This window comes from Paroedura picta, chromosome 7, assembly GCF_049243985.1.
Source record: "Paroedura picta isolate Pp20150507F chromosome 7, Ppicta_v3.0, whole genome shotgun sequence".
In the NCBI taxonomy this organism is placed as follows: Eukaryota; Metazoa; Chordata; class Lepidosauria; order Squamata; family Gekkonidae; genus Paroedura; species Paroedura picta.
The window spans coordinates 33,748,712-33,764,028 of record NC_135375.1 but is presented as its reverse complement, the minus strand read 5'-3'; the positions used below and the strand labels follow the sequence as shown (position 1 = coordinate 33,764,028).

Sequence of the window (15,317 nt, the reverse complement as noted above, 5' to 3'; positions counted from 1 at the left end):
CTGTAATCCCAGGAAACAATCTTTCTAGGAGCTGGTAAAGGCTGCACAACTGGAGAAAACAAGAGGGAAAATCTTTATGTGATGTATGCCAGTGTTATGCATATACATTTAATTAGTTAATGAACTAACATTTAATTAGTTATTAAGCCTGGGCACAGTATTTGCCTTTATTTTGCTAGTAGACAAAATCTTACTCTTAAGTATTTTTTATTTTATTTATCCTTTGCCCTACCAAGTAACCAGAGCAAACTGTATCGTGATGAAAAATATGTTACAGAAACTGTCAGTTATTGAAATGTTTTAAAATTGGACATTTTCAAGACTTTGTGATACTTTTCTAGTTATTCTTTTTGATTCCATAGATCTTGAATCATACAAATATGCTGGCAGTAGATTTATAAACTGCACATTTGAACACAACAAGACAGGATGTCAGATTTCCTTTGATGATGATTATAGTGCCTATTGGATATATTTTGTTAATTTCTTGGGGACTTTAGCAGTATTACCGGGAAATATCGTCTCTGCGCTTCTGATGGACAGAATTGGGCGTTTAACAATGCTAGGTATGAATTTTTGTATTTAAAAATACTTTAAGCAGTTTTAAAATAATTTATTATTGAAAGGGCTGAAAAAGGATTTTTTAAACCACAGATTAGCATATTTAAACTACATGATAATAATTTGTGCAGGTAAACAGAAATATAAACAGAAAAACAGATATATGACAATATAGCGTATCTGCAGGACAGTCTATCCTTATGCCTGCTGCGAGACCTTGAATCCTTAGGAGGTTCCTGGCCCGAGGTAGGTTTGCCTGGCCTTCACCAGGGCCAGCGCCGTTTTGGTCCTGGCTCCTATCTGATGGAATGAACTCCTGGGAACTGTTCCGCAGGGCCTGCAAAATGGAGCTCTTCTGCAGGTTTTTGGTTGAGGCCAGGGCATGGAAGATCTGGCTGCTCTCAGAAAATCAGGCTCCCCCTGAGATGGTTCCCTCTGAGACACTGGCTTTAGGTCTGTGGAGCCAGGGAGGAGGGATAGAGTTTGTTGCAATCTTGGGGTGGTTTTAACTGGGGTTTTAATTATTATAATTGTGGATAAATTATTATCTTATGGGCCACAAGCCACTTGGGACTGGCAGTATAGAAACTGAACTAACAATCGATCAATCCATCAATGCTTTAAAATAATCAAAAACAGCTGCAGGAGTCTGTATTTGAATGGAAAACAGGGTAGGCAGAAGGTTTCTTAACCCCTTTCATTTCAGCTGCTTTTCGCGATGGGAAAGTGCTATCAAACTGAAACTGATTAAATGGCAACCACATAGAATGTTCAAGGCAAGAGATGAACAGAGGTGGTTCCTGTTGTCTGCCTCTGAATAGCAACCCTGGACTTCCTTCATGGTCTCCCGTCCAAGGGCTAACCAAGGCCGACCCTTCTTACCTTCCCAGAGCTGATAAGATCAAGCTAGCCTTGGCCATCCTCGGTTGCTTTTATGATAAATATATTTTAAATATTCTCCCAGTTGCATTTTCCATCTCCTAGAGAGAGACATGGATGCCTGTATGCCCCGCCCCATCCTAGGTACTACTGTTCTCTGCAGATTCTCAGTCTTCCCACAGCTGCTTTTCATTAAGAATAGAAGTCATAAGATTTATATGTACTGTATAATGTCTAGTTTGTCTCTAAGAGTCTCTAGATCTGATTACTTTACCTTGTGTCAAAAATGAACATGGGCTTTAGAACAAACAGCAAAGGATCATGTCTTAAATGAGTAAATAGAAGGCATATAGCTAGTCACTGGAGAAGATGGAAAGTAAAATTAGATGAACCTTCATCTAATGTTTTAAAATAACCCAGAGGCACTGCTATGAAAGTTACGGTAGTCATAGGGCTTTTATTAACTATAGTGGTCCAGTGCTCAGTTTGCCCCCTAGACCCACCACAAAGTGTACTGACACTGAAGCCATCCTGATGATGTTACACTGAGTGCATTCTGGCTCCATATTTGCAGCCAAGGGTGGGAAAATGCACTCTGTGAATGTAGACAGAGGTAAATTTTGCATACATAGAATGTGGCTGATGCAAACTTTTACATGTATTTTTGTTGGCACTTTCATTTTTGTTGTAATCCCTAGTTCTGCCCTGAGTTGTAAACCTTGATAGCCCTATAAAACACCCTCCCCCCCCCCCCCCGAAATCAAATCATCCCTCGTTGAACTTTACAATGAAAAGAGCACTTGCAGGCAATATTCTTGTTGCAAGCCAGGGGGGAAATGAAGATTGTTTTACCTGCAACTAAATTATGCCAGACAATTCAGAAATGTCCATCATAATAGCTTATATTGCTTTACTTTGCTCTTCTTGTAAGGCATTGTGGGTACTACTTACCTGCAATTTGAGCTTCTCCTTCACAGCCCACTGACTATCCTGATAGCTGAATGCAGGATTTAAATTGAAACACGGCACTTTCTGCTTTCTAGTATTATAAAAAATTGGCTGTGCTCTGAAGCACACAACAAAACCAATGGTAATTCTTACCCTTCACCTTGCAATACAGGTGGGTCTATGATTCTTTCTGGAATTAGCTGTTTCTTCCTGTGGTTTGGCACCAGTGAATCCATGATGATTGGCATGCTGTGTTTGTACAATGGCCTCACCATCTCAGCATGGAACTCCCTGGATGTCATTACTGTGGAGCTGTATCCTACGGACAGAAGGTATATTTGTACTTCGCTTTATCTATAATCTGAACCAGTAATATTTATACATTACAATTTTCTTGCAATAAATTATAACAAAATCACCGTTATATATAAGTGCTTGTGGTTTTGAAGAAATCTTGACACAAATGCCTTGCCAAGGTCTCCTAAGAACGCATGGTAGTTAGAGAATAAAAATACATAACCTCTTAATTGGCTTTGCTTAAAACAGGAAACAGTGAGTGGAAATATTCCACAGTGTTCACAACAGAATGCTGTTAATAGAGGATTCCTGTAGTAATCTGCATTAGGACTGTTGCAGTTTGACTTATTCGTAAATGATTTGGATTTGCATGAACCAAACCCTCCTGTGAATGGACACTGAAACAAATAGTGGCTTAATGCAATATTCTTCCAGGCCAGTTTGAGATCATATTGATGCTCATATGACACTCCTAGTTCACAAACCAATTGGTGGACACTTGGCCCTCTCCTTATTTTACTACATCCAGTAAACTAAATTACTTTAAATATATTCTGCTACTTGCATGTAGGTTTTGCGCTTTTGTTATGATGCTACGTTATGTGTTTTTTAAATTCATGGTAAAGTAAAAATACAAAAAGATGTATGCAATCTGAAGAGAAACCAAAGTAAAAATAATCTAGCCGTTGTTCTAGACCTTATTTTCTCAGTTCCTGTTCTTTGTGAATCCGCCTCTTGAGTCAAAGATCTAACTTTAAACTAGTCTTAGAAAATGAATTTTTCGCAGTGCAATAGTATGCAGATTTACCCCCCTCTAAGCCTCTTGATTTCAGTAGGTTTCGACTGGAGTAATACTGCATAAGAATGTACTGCTGATGTGCTGAATTTGCAGACATGGGCACAGTGAGATTCTGCTGCCACCTTGTGGAAAAGTAGCACATTGTTCTGTTTTTTTCCAAGTGCCAGCCTGGTGGAAGGATCTGCTGAACACGATCAGGACCCCACATGCCCTTAACTAGTTCCACTAAGCCTACATATGAGACTGCTGAAAACTGAGGGAAGATCTTCCCTCAAAGAATCTTGAATTCCCCACCACCATCTCTCAAATTAGGCGAGGACCATTGAGTTCTAAAAATGTTTTAAAGTTAAGATTTGATTTTAATATGAGATTGTTTTAAACCATGTTGTTATCCACCCTGACCTATCTAGGAAGGACAGGATAGAAAAAATAAAGGTTACTACTACTACTACTACTACTACTACTAGTAGTAGTAGTAGTAGTAGTAGTAGTAGTAGTAGTAGTAGTAGTAGTAGTAGTAGTAGTAGTAGTAGTCGTCACATTTCTCTAACTTTTGACCTTTCCTTCTTTTTATTGTATTCTCTTTGTGCCCAGAGAAGCAGATTTTGGAGTTTCTAATTTACTTATCTGACTACAGCTCTCTGTGGTCATGCTGGGAGGTCTTTATTTGTAGCTAGTTCTTGTGTTTTGTTCCAGATATGATTTCAGGGAAGATTCATGTAATATAACCCTGTTTCAATCTGCTGCCTCAAGTGATTTCAGGTGATATCGGCAGCTGCAGAGTTCTCAGGCTTTTAAAATAAAACAATTGTAGATTTTATTAAACTGTGTAGTAAACTAGATAGTAAAGAGTTAACTGGAGCCTTATTAGGAGTGGAGGGAAACTCCACCTCTCAATTTATTCTTTTTCTTTGCTTTCATTTTATAATTGTTAAGTTGGGTTCCCAACCATAGAATTAGAAACATTTTACTGGTACACAATTCGGGGAACCTGTTCACACAAGTCAGATTCTTCTAAAGTGTAATACAATCCCAGTCCAAAATGTGGGATCTAACGAAGTACTTAGGAGTTTTTGCATACTGCTTTTGCCATATGGATTACCCATGCTACTTTCTCACAGAATCTATTTATTTATTTAAAGAATTATGGACCCACCTTTTTTCAGGGCATCTCAAGATCCAAAGTGGATACATTCACATTAGGTTAATCCTGACTGACTCTGAATATGAAATTTCCTTCTAGCAGTTGAGTGTGAAGTGCAGTCCTTGCAGGTAATTAATGGCTATCCCATAGGATTCTCAAGGCAAAAGACTTTCAGGGAGGTTTGCTGTCATTTTCCTCTGCATACCAACCCTGGAATTCCTTAGTGGTCTTCCATCTTAAGTGCTAACCAGGGCTGACCTTGTTTAGCTTCTGAAATCAGGCTAGCCTAGGCCATGCAGGTCAGGGCTCTTGAACGGCTTTTAACCATTAAGCTGGATTTATACACAGACGAAGCATGCTGCAGTTTAGGGTTTCAGATTATCTCTGCCCTAGCACCGACCTTTGAGAATGCTCTCTCAAGTGAGACCAGGGCCCTGTGGGATTTAAAACAATTCTGCAGGACCGGCAAGACAGAACATTCCACTGGGCCTACAGTTGAGGCCCACAGAACTGCATTAATACTGGCTTTCCTAGACACATAGCATCTGCACGCCACCTAATTTGGATATCATAGCATTATGTTCTCCCTCCCTCCTATCAGAGAGAAGGCCAGGGGCTCCTGGTTTTAACATAATTGGTTTTAATGTTTTAACTTCTATTTATGTGTTGTGAGCTGTCCTGAGCCCTTGGGGAAGGGCGGCATAGAAATGTTAAAAATTAAATAAATTGTGAAAATTCTCTTAATATATTTTTTAAATTACTCTGGTGTTAAAATAATCTGGTCCTGGCAGTATTTGCATGCAAGTTGTCACCTGACATTTGAAATTTGGAGATGTGGGAGAGGAACTCTCCTTACATTGTCCTATTATCATTCGCCACCTGAAAATATTGTAAAATCTTATGCCGATTTGGAGTCTTTATCGGAAAAAGCAGATATACACTAGTCATAGAACAGATAGTCCTATCTAGTTTTGCATGTGATAAACAGAGAAAGATATTATAATGGGCAGATATGACTGACAAATTAGTGGATGCACATTGCAGTAACTGAACTGGAGAGTGGTCCCAACAGAAGAGATGGAGAACAATTTCTGTCAACTAATTATTCCACCATAAAAATACTCTCTTCTGTTTTTAAGAACCCAGAGTGCAAAAGCAGGTAGTGATTCTCATGGGCAGTCTTGAAACACAGGTATTGTTGATGGCAACAGGTTGTTATGTTTTCTGTGCCTAGGTTGTTGTGCCTAGTTAGACTAGGAGATGGGAGATCTAGTTCAAATTCCCATGGAAGTGCTCTGACTGTCCTTGGACTATTCACTGTCATTCAGCCTCACCTCCCTCACAGGGTTGTTGTGAGGATAAAAGGGAAGGGGAATAATGAAGTAAACTGCTTTAGGTCTCTGCTGGGAGAACAATGGGGTCTAAATGTCTTAATAAATTAATAGATCAGAGAGCGAAATACTGACATATTTTGGACAACTGATCAGCCCAATATCATATCTATCATCTTAGTATGGTCAACACTCTATGTCAGGGGTAGTCAACCTGTAGTCCATATGTTCATGGACTACAATTCCCATGAGCCCCTGCCAGCATTTGTTGGCTGGGGCTCATGGGAATTGTAGTCCATGAACATCTGGAGGACAACAGGTTGACTGCCCCTGCTCTATGTGACCCATGCAACCATACTTTTATTCAGAGGTCCTTAACGTGAATTGTCCACAGCATACAGGAAAACATGTGGGGTGGAATTCAGTTACATATATCAGTTCTCCCAGTTTCAATTTTGCTTACGGCATGCACAGAACATACTTAGTCTGCTGGTCACTGTTAGGTGACAGCAAATGGTAAACCTTTCATCTGCATGGTGAATAGTGGATTTAAAATCTACCATGCACACCTGCTACAGTCTGGTGTAAAGAAGCATGTAGTTTCCAGGACACTTGATATAAAGGTTTAATGTTATTTTATTTGAAATAACATATTTACATTCCCAATTTTTCTCTGGAATATTGTATGGCACAGGCCTCAGTAAAAATTCTAATAACATAATACAAATCCCTGGGGGGAGAGGGAATTAATCAGCTCTATAATCAAATGTTGCAACAAATAACTTCAAATTATCTCTGCTGTTTCTTAAAACCCCAAAGGAATTCATATTTTTTTCAGAATTATGTATCAAATTATGGTACTGTGTACTATACTTGCTTGGTACTTGCTTAAGTAGAAGACCTTGTTTAAAGAAATGCAAATGATTCAAGCCAACTTGTTCTTGTGAGATATCTCAGCTGTTATCAACATGTCCCACTTTTTGAATTTGGTCCTTCTCCTCCTCCTCCTAATATTGTTCTACCTCCTGAAGGGCCCCATCTGTCTGTTCAACAGATGAGCACGTGGAAGTTGTAAACTTCCAGAATGCAGTGTCATTTTTCTTAGAATCTACTTTTGCTGGCAAGAAATGCACATATTTTTTTCTGTTCCCACATCTACTGGATCTCCCCATCATTTCAGTTCTAGTTTTTCAAGCTCTTACTTGATGCAGTGATTTTTGAACTGATAGTGCAAATGCCGTAGCTGGGCGAGGTCTCCTCAGCATTTCCACAGAGCACCCATGTTGATTAGGCAGATCACCTAAAGGCAGGTGAATTGTTGCTTGTCACAAGCTGATTTATCGCTTTGTTTTGTGAACACTGTCTGCCTGGTGTGTTATGCCGTTAGACTTCCTGATATCTGGCAAACAGACAGGTACCACTTTTATCTTACTACCCCAACATCTAATTTATTTGGATGCAATAAAAAGTAGTGGCCCTCCATTGGCAGCCCAGTTATTGATTATGCAAATGAATTTTGTTGGTGAAGTCATCTTCAGACATTACAGAACCAATGTAATATATAATCATGGGGAAACATTCCCCCCCCCCAGATGCTATGGGACTGCTGTTCTAGAGGGTCAAGGTGCCAGGTAGCCACAAATCTCTAGTTTGGACCTGGCTCAAAACACTGCGGACTCCAACTTGGTGAAGACTTCAAAACACTTGTATAATGTTTTTCTAGCAGTGTTGGATATTCAATAAAAGAAGAATGATTTCAGACCTCTAGGATGTATATTTTCCCTAATTATATTAGTACATTTTGGAACTCTTTGGCTGGTGGTCAGTTTTAAATACTGTATATCTCTTCATTTCTCACCCACCCCCTAATTTTCCATCTTGAAATGTTTATGTCTTTCTAGTGGTTAACTGTCCGTTTATCTCTCTCTTTTTCTCTCTTTCAGGGCAACAGGCTTTGGCTTTTTAAATGCACTATGCAAAGCAGCAGCTGTTCTTGGAAACTTAATATTTGGTTCCCTTGTAGTCATCACCAAAGCAATTCCTATTCTCTTGGCTTCTACAGTTCTAGTATGTGGAGGTCTGGTAGGACTACGACTTCCTGACACCAGAACCCAAGTGTTGATGTAACTCAGAAAATATTGTGGATAAAAAGCCATTTACAGTTTGTTTTCTTCTCTTTTTAAGTGTAAGATTTCCTAACTTGAAGGCAAAGGCTTCAGATTCTCGGTGCATGGAAGGTGACTGTAGCAAAAACATCCTCTCACAATGAAAGAGCTGTGACTAAACATTAGAAAATATATTCAGTTAAAGCTTTATAAAAACCCACAGGTAGCCCATTCTATTTCAGGCTAAAAGGGGTAATTCAGTGATGAATTATTTGGAGATAGTTCCATCAACCTTAATTAAACTATAAATTCTCCCTTCCCCAAACTGCCTGTTTTCATTTTGTAGTTTAAATAGTATAAATAACATATCATTGTTGAAACCAGTAATGGCTGATTCATGGTATTCTGTATTCAATTAATCATCACCACTAGCTTAGATGTCTTTAAAATAGGCTAGAGAGGCTCACAGAGGATAAATCTATCAACACCTACCTGTCATAATCAGTAGACGAGACCTCCTTGTCCATTCACCTGTTGCTTGGGGCCAAGAAGGGAATGCTATTAACTTCATTTCTACATGGGCTGCATCTGGTTGACCACTATGGGAAACAGAATGCTGAACGAAATGGACGCTTGGGTTAATCCTTCAGGACTGTCCTTACAGCAGGGGTAGTCAACCTGTGGTCCTCCAGATGTTTGTGGACTACAATTCCCATGAGCCCCTGCCAGCAAACGATGGCAGGGGCTTATGGGAATTGTAGTCCATGGACATCTGGAGGACCACAGGTTGATTACCCCTGCTTACAGTACATTCTTACATGGACATTGTATCTATGCAAGAATAAGGTGCTTGATGCCACTTCTCTGCTGTGTTTAGTTTATCGTGGAGTACAAGCATGTGGGGGAAATGTGGCATAAATGACAACCTGATAAACTGAAATGATCTTCAGTTTGAAGGCCAGTCTAGTAACTTAAACCTGTAATGATTCACTGTATGTAATTGGGAGCCACATAACTGAATGCCACTTGTTCGGTTTAAATTAGTTTCACTATAACTGGTGTCAGTAGCATTGTCCAAAGCCTTTTAAACAAGCATTAAACAGCATTAAACAAGATGACCTAATGATTGTAATTATTGTAGATGTCCTGCTTTCTCAGAAAAGAATGCACTGCAATTTTTTTTTCATAAAAAAAGTTGATGTAAATTCCTCCGGAAATTCAGATCATCTGTTGCATTTGAGATTAATAAAACAGCTATACTATCAGCTATACTATCACAGCTGAATTTTTTTTACATTCAGCACAGAAAAATATTACTAATAAAAAGATTTTCCAGTATTTGTATTTTAGTGTGCTAGCCTTTCTGCACAATTACCTGAAAGAAAACCAGAGGACACTTCCCAGTTTTGTAATAAAATTATTCCAGAGGAAGAATGTATATAAAATAATTGTAGTATCTGTGATATATTCCACCTGTTTCGTTAGCCAAGCTGAAAGGCCTTTACAAAGTATTTTGGAAAAGTATCCTTAGCTGCCTCTTTGACTGGCAGTAAATTCACTGCACTGCTTCTGTTCTGCTAATGGACAGTACAGATGACCACGTGCTTCCTTAATTCTGCAGAATCAGCAAGAAAAATAATCTTGGGACAGTTATTGTGTCAAGTTAGGAGGATTACATTCATCATGCCCTCTCTTTTCCCCAACAGTGTGGAAAGTACCTGTTAAACTAGTGAAAGAAAAACAAAGATAAGCAAGTATCTTTTGACAAATTATCCAGCTGCTGGCCCTCTCAAATTTGTCCAAAAGATACCCAGAGAAAGGTACACATGCCTTAACAACATGCTTCAGTTCAACTGATTTTAGTGGGATTTAAAATAACTTTCAGATCTTTCCTCCCCTTTCCCCAGAAGCCGCTTATTATTCCAAAAATCTGATAGAGGTCATCAGGGGAACTTCAGGGTCAGCAAGCCAGTGCAGTCAAGAGAGTAGATTCAGCAAAATCGCCCACCATCATCTTGTTCAAGTGGTAACCTATAATGAGTTCATTTTCAAGATATTTTAAATAAAACACAAGCACTCTGATATGAAGATCTAATTCAAAATGATGTTTTTCCCACAAATTTCAGTAGAGATTTGTATTATTCATGTTTGCATTCATTAGTTTATGGATGTAAGTCTCAGTGTTTACCACTTTTAAAAAATACAGTATTTGCTGGCGTATAAGACTACTCCCCCCCCCTGAAAAACATGCCTCCAAGTGGGGGGGTCATCCTATACGCCAGGTGCACTTTAGTTGGGATAGACATAGCTTCCCATAGTGGCCCATAGTACTGTAATGTAATGTAACAAACTCTATATTTTGAGTGAAAATGTTGGGGGGTCGTCTTATACGCCCGGTCGTCTTGCACGCCCAGTTGTCTTATACGCCAGCAAATATGGTAGCTTTTTGTATTGTTTGTTTTCTTCCCAATGAGGACCGATATAACACAAAAAAGAAAGTAAATAGAAAAAAACTAGATGGAAGGATCTCTGCTCCGTCTCTCTTCTGACTGATCTTCCACAAACTCAAGTCTGCAGCCTTCTGGCTAAGTATCCCTTGGCAAATGCCTCTGGGCATGCCTAGACCTGAAATACCTGTGAAGTAGGAGAACAACAAAGTCACCTAGATGTTTTTCATCTGCTGCTAGCCATAATTAAATTCAGTACTTCACAGCTTCTCTTTCATTTGGAGGGAAGAATTTTTTTTAATCTGAGCTTAGTCACAAGGAATCGCATTTTCCTAATACTTCTCACAATGAAATCTGAAGCTTCTGCACAGATTGGGAGTGGCGATCAGCCACCAGCTGAAAGCCATGGTTTGGACATGTGCATCTATTTAGATCAACAATGTGGTGTTTTTTGTCTGCTTTCTTCACAAATTTAATCAACTGAAAAATCCAGAGCCATAAGTAAGCTTAAAAGAAAAGCAAGCACCATCTCTGAAACAGGGCCACCATACTAAAAAGTCATAATTATTATGTCTGTGTCAGTTTTCAAACTGCCTTTGTATCCAATTTTAGTAAGTGGTTGCTATTGGTTTTTTTCTGACACCCCTGTTTTAGTAACTGGTTTGCTAGTGGAACGTATTTACGTGTTCATACAAACCCACTTGTGTTGGGTTAGCAAAGAGTGGTTGAGCCGCTTTTGTGAGAAACTGCTTTCTTTCATTTTCTATCCCTTTGTTGTGTTTCTGAATCATTGTGGGGTGCTGTTTAAAATGTCCATAATGTTTCCTATAATGCTTTCCCCCCCCCCCCCCGTGCCCTTTTTCATCATGTGGTCTTCCTTAGAGGTTTTCGTGTGTGTGTGTGAGGAGTTCCAAATTGAGTGCTCTAGTGCTAAACCATTTGGAATCAAGACATCTCAATGGTGCTGCTGTGGCACTTCAGTGCTATATTGGTTTAGCACTACAGCACCCAATCTAGAATATGAAAAAAAAACCTCAGAGGAAGATCCTATGGCAAAAAAGGGCAGGGGAAAAGTAGCACTGTCTGAAATGACCACAGTGCTTCAGAGGCAGCTCAATGGAAGGAAATTCACTGTAGGAAACTGTGTCCTTGTATCGCTTAACTCAAAATAAGGCCAACAAGAAGTAACATCTGGTTTAGAACGGTAATGTGAAAATCTTCCCTGTTACTATCTCAGAACTGATTAACATCCTTGCAGAGGAATATAGTCTTGCTAGAATCTTATTTAATAATAAAAGAGAGTTTTTCAAAACCAGGAGGGAAGCAGGATAAAATGTCCAAGGAAAAGTTCATTTCTTCTGTCTGAACTGTCTCATGCATGATATTGGGCGATCACCACTCTTGTCGTGGGCAGCTTTCCCCACTTCCCAACATGAGTAGGGAATAGAGTCTAATCTAAGAGAATCCAGAGGAAGATTCAACAGAGCAGGCAACAGGTGGGCTGGAAAACTCAAATAAGAAAAAGGTGCACCACTGTAACACATTACATTTGAAATCCAACTGGAGAACAGAAATTGGATGAGCGATAGGGTTGTGGGTGTCCTGTGTAGTTCAAGGGGTTGGACTAGATGACCTAGGAGGTACCTTCCAATTATATGATTCTGTGATCTTCTGACAAATTTTCTCTTCACAGTGATGATCACAGAAAAACTGTCAGTATAGCCATTGATATAAAAAACATAACAACATAAGGACTACTTACAGACTGCATTGACATGAGCAAGAGAGGAATGGGAAGGCGACTGTAAGCCGCTTTGAGCCTCCTTCAGGTAGGGAAAAGCGGCATATAAGAACCAACTCTTCTTCTTCTTCTTCAAGAGAAGATTCCTGAATGATAATCCAAGTTTATATGAATTCAGGTCTAAACAAATCTATTTGGTGATAGATCTAACAGGACCTAATACTTTTTCTTATTTTAAATGTCATGGGATAGCTGATGCAGGAGACATTTCTCCATCTGCCTCTTTCTCAGAGGCTGGGCTATATTTATTTGCAACTAAACTGTGATGCAATCCCATAGGGATTCTTTTAGCCCACCTCAATGCGGTGCCCACTACTACCACTACCACTACCACTACCACTACTACTACTACTACTACTACTACTACTACTACTACTTATTATTATTATTATTATTATTATTATTATTATTATTATTATTATTATTATTATTTAACGCCCTCCCCGAGGGCTCAGGAAGAGATACAGATTACATATGGTAACAGGTGATAACAGTAATAACTTCTCTGATCTCTAATGAGACTCACAATAGAGTTTAATTAAAGTGTCGTTCAAAAAGCCCTTTAGATGGAAAAATACCCCCCCCCATTTCTTAATATTAGTGACTGCTGTGGAAGCAGCCAAAAAGGGTAAGCTGGTAACATTTTCCTATATTTGGTGAAAATAGATTTCTTCCAAAAGTATTTGTTTTAAAGGACAGTAAAGGAAACCGGCAATGGTGACCTTTGCAAAATTCACCTCTCCAACACTTTCAGTTTCATGGAAGAGGGATAGTATGGTAAACTTACATCATGAAAGGCAAGTTTTATTTTCTTCTCACATTTGTGTTCATGGAAGAAACCCCACTAAAAAGCCATTCCCAATTGCAGTTGTACAGATAAAATAATGGGAAGGTGATTAAAACTGCACTTCAGCTAGAATCCAATGCAACTTGTTGTCTTTCTGAAACTTTTGTAAGTTCATTTTTGGTCAGAAAGTAGGAAAGGGAGCCTCAGAGCCTCTAAAAAAGCCCAGTTTTTCAGGGCCTCCAAAATGCCATTAGAGTCCCTCCTCAATTTTTCTGGAAAGTCACTCCGTAAAGCTGACAACACCCATGAGCTGGCTGCCGCTGTTTTTACCTGTTGGGGAAGAATCAGCAAAGGGCGTTGTTGTGCTAAGGAGAGTTGCCACATGGGCTGGGAGGCAGGACCTTTTAATACATTGTGTGAAAGTTGATGGCAAGTCTACACTCTTGCTTGTTTGTTGATCGATTTTGAAAACTGCCTTATTTTCTCACATGGGGTGAAAGGATAAGCACTTTAATCTGATTTGGCCCTCAATGGTGACAAGTTTTCCAGCAGCCTGACGCTTTTACTTCTAGGAACTTAAGGCAGAACAAACCATCATTAAAATCCCGGAATAAGCAAGCACTTTATATTCGTTTTCCTCTGAATTTCCTGACTTCCTGTTCATCAACCATACTACTGAAGACCTGCTTCATATGATGTCTGCAGCTATCTGTCAGGAAACAGCAGGAAATGGAACAGTCATTTTACTAGAAGCTCTGCTTGAATGTTTCTATCTATTCTGTGATTTCTGTGTCCTCATCTCCATTTTCCACTTTAAGAATAAAAGTATTGCGATGATGAGTGAAACCATTTCTCCGTCCTAGCAAATCATTGAGTTTGTCTGTAGCGATCAGGCAAAATGACTCAGGGGTTTGGAAGTTATGACAGTATCTTATATTGCCTGCCAAAGGATTCCTGTCTCTCATTAACATTTGGTTTTGTTATGGCTACTAGCCACAAACAGAACCATCATGGCTATGACCATTTGTGCACTGGAGGTTTCATGCTGGGCTGCAGCCTGGAGTTTTAGTTGTGGCAGGTTGCCCTACCTCTTCCTGCACCCACAATGGGGGGCATTAGGCCTGGTGCACCTCATCCGCCCCCGATATGTGCTCCTGCACAGGAGCTGGGGCACGGAAGTTCCCAGTGCGTAAACGGTCTATGTGACCAATTGCACACATCCATTGGGGTTTTGTCTTTCCTATCAACTGAATTTTCAAAAATAAATTGTGATATGGCCTGGGAAGTTTGCCGTTTCAAAAAGGAAAGTTGAAATCTGTGCAAGTCTTTCAAAGGTATCTGAAGTTGCTCTCTGGATTCCAGCCCATATATTAATCTAATCCATTTTAAAATCCATTCGCAGCCATTATGGCTTCCTGTGGTAACGAGTCCCCTAGGGCAGTTGTATATTGTGTGAAAAAGTACTTCCTTTATAAGGAAGCGGATTTCTTTCTCACCTTGTTTCAGCTCTTCTTTTTTGTATGTTTTAGTGATCTCGGACATGTCATAGCCTGGTACTGTAGTACTTGCTGTTAAAGTTTTAGTCCCTTTCCAAATATTTTGTATGAAGTGTTTGCTTTTCACACTGAGATAATACTTTTAGTTAGCTCAGGTAGCTAACTTAGAATCATTGTGTTGCCTTTTTTTGCTGTCATTGCCAAGGATCCCATACTGCATTCACTATTATATTGCACCTTCTAATTTTTTAATGTATCAGTGCATAAACAAAGGAGAAAACCTAGAATGGACCTAGAGGTGGAAAGTATGGTTAAAAACAACCTGCAGTTTGCAGTGCTTTTCTAAAACTCTTTTTAAAATGCACCTCTTAGACCGTTTATGCACTGGAGGTTTTATGCTGGGCTGCAGGCTGGAGTTTTAGTCACGGCACGTTGCCTCACCTCTTCCCACGGGGGAGCATTTGGCCTGGTGCACCTCATCTGCCCCCGATTTGTGCTCCTGCACGGGAGCTGCAGCAGTGAAGTTCCCAGTGCATAAATGGTCTTACTGTCCAGCCCCTTAGCAGATAAACTGATTTACTTGTACTTTTTTTGCTTCCTACCCCTGCTTTTTTGTTATCTTTCTTAACCTGTTGTTGTACCCTTATATTAAAACACACAACTAATTTTTCTCATATATGGAGTTTCCATGCTGAACAACACCAAATCCACATTTCTGGTAG

General features: G+C 39.5%; 1 protein-coding gene across 5 annotated transcripts in view; it reads left to right on the top strand.

Annotated features, from left to right (window-relative positions):
• The window catches only part of SV2C (synaptic vesicle glycoprotein 2C), a 101,699-nt gene extending 86,593 nt beyond the window's left edge, over positions 1–15,106 (top strand). For all 5 annotated transcript variants that reach the window (XM_077347364.1, XM_077347361.1, XM_077347363.1 and 2 more), the window contains 3 exons: positions 363–566; positions 2,561–2,720; positions 7,903–15,106. In XM_077347364.1, coding sequence (XP_077203479.1) covers positions 363–566; positions 2,561–2,720; positions 7,903–8,086 — 548 coding nt within the window. In that variant the 3' untranslated portion in view covers positions 8,087–15,106. The remainder of the gene's footprint in view (positions 1–362; positions 567–2,560; positions 2,721–7,902) is intronic.
• Positions 15,107–15,317: the final 211 nt, after the last annotated feature.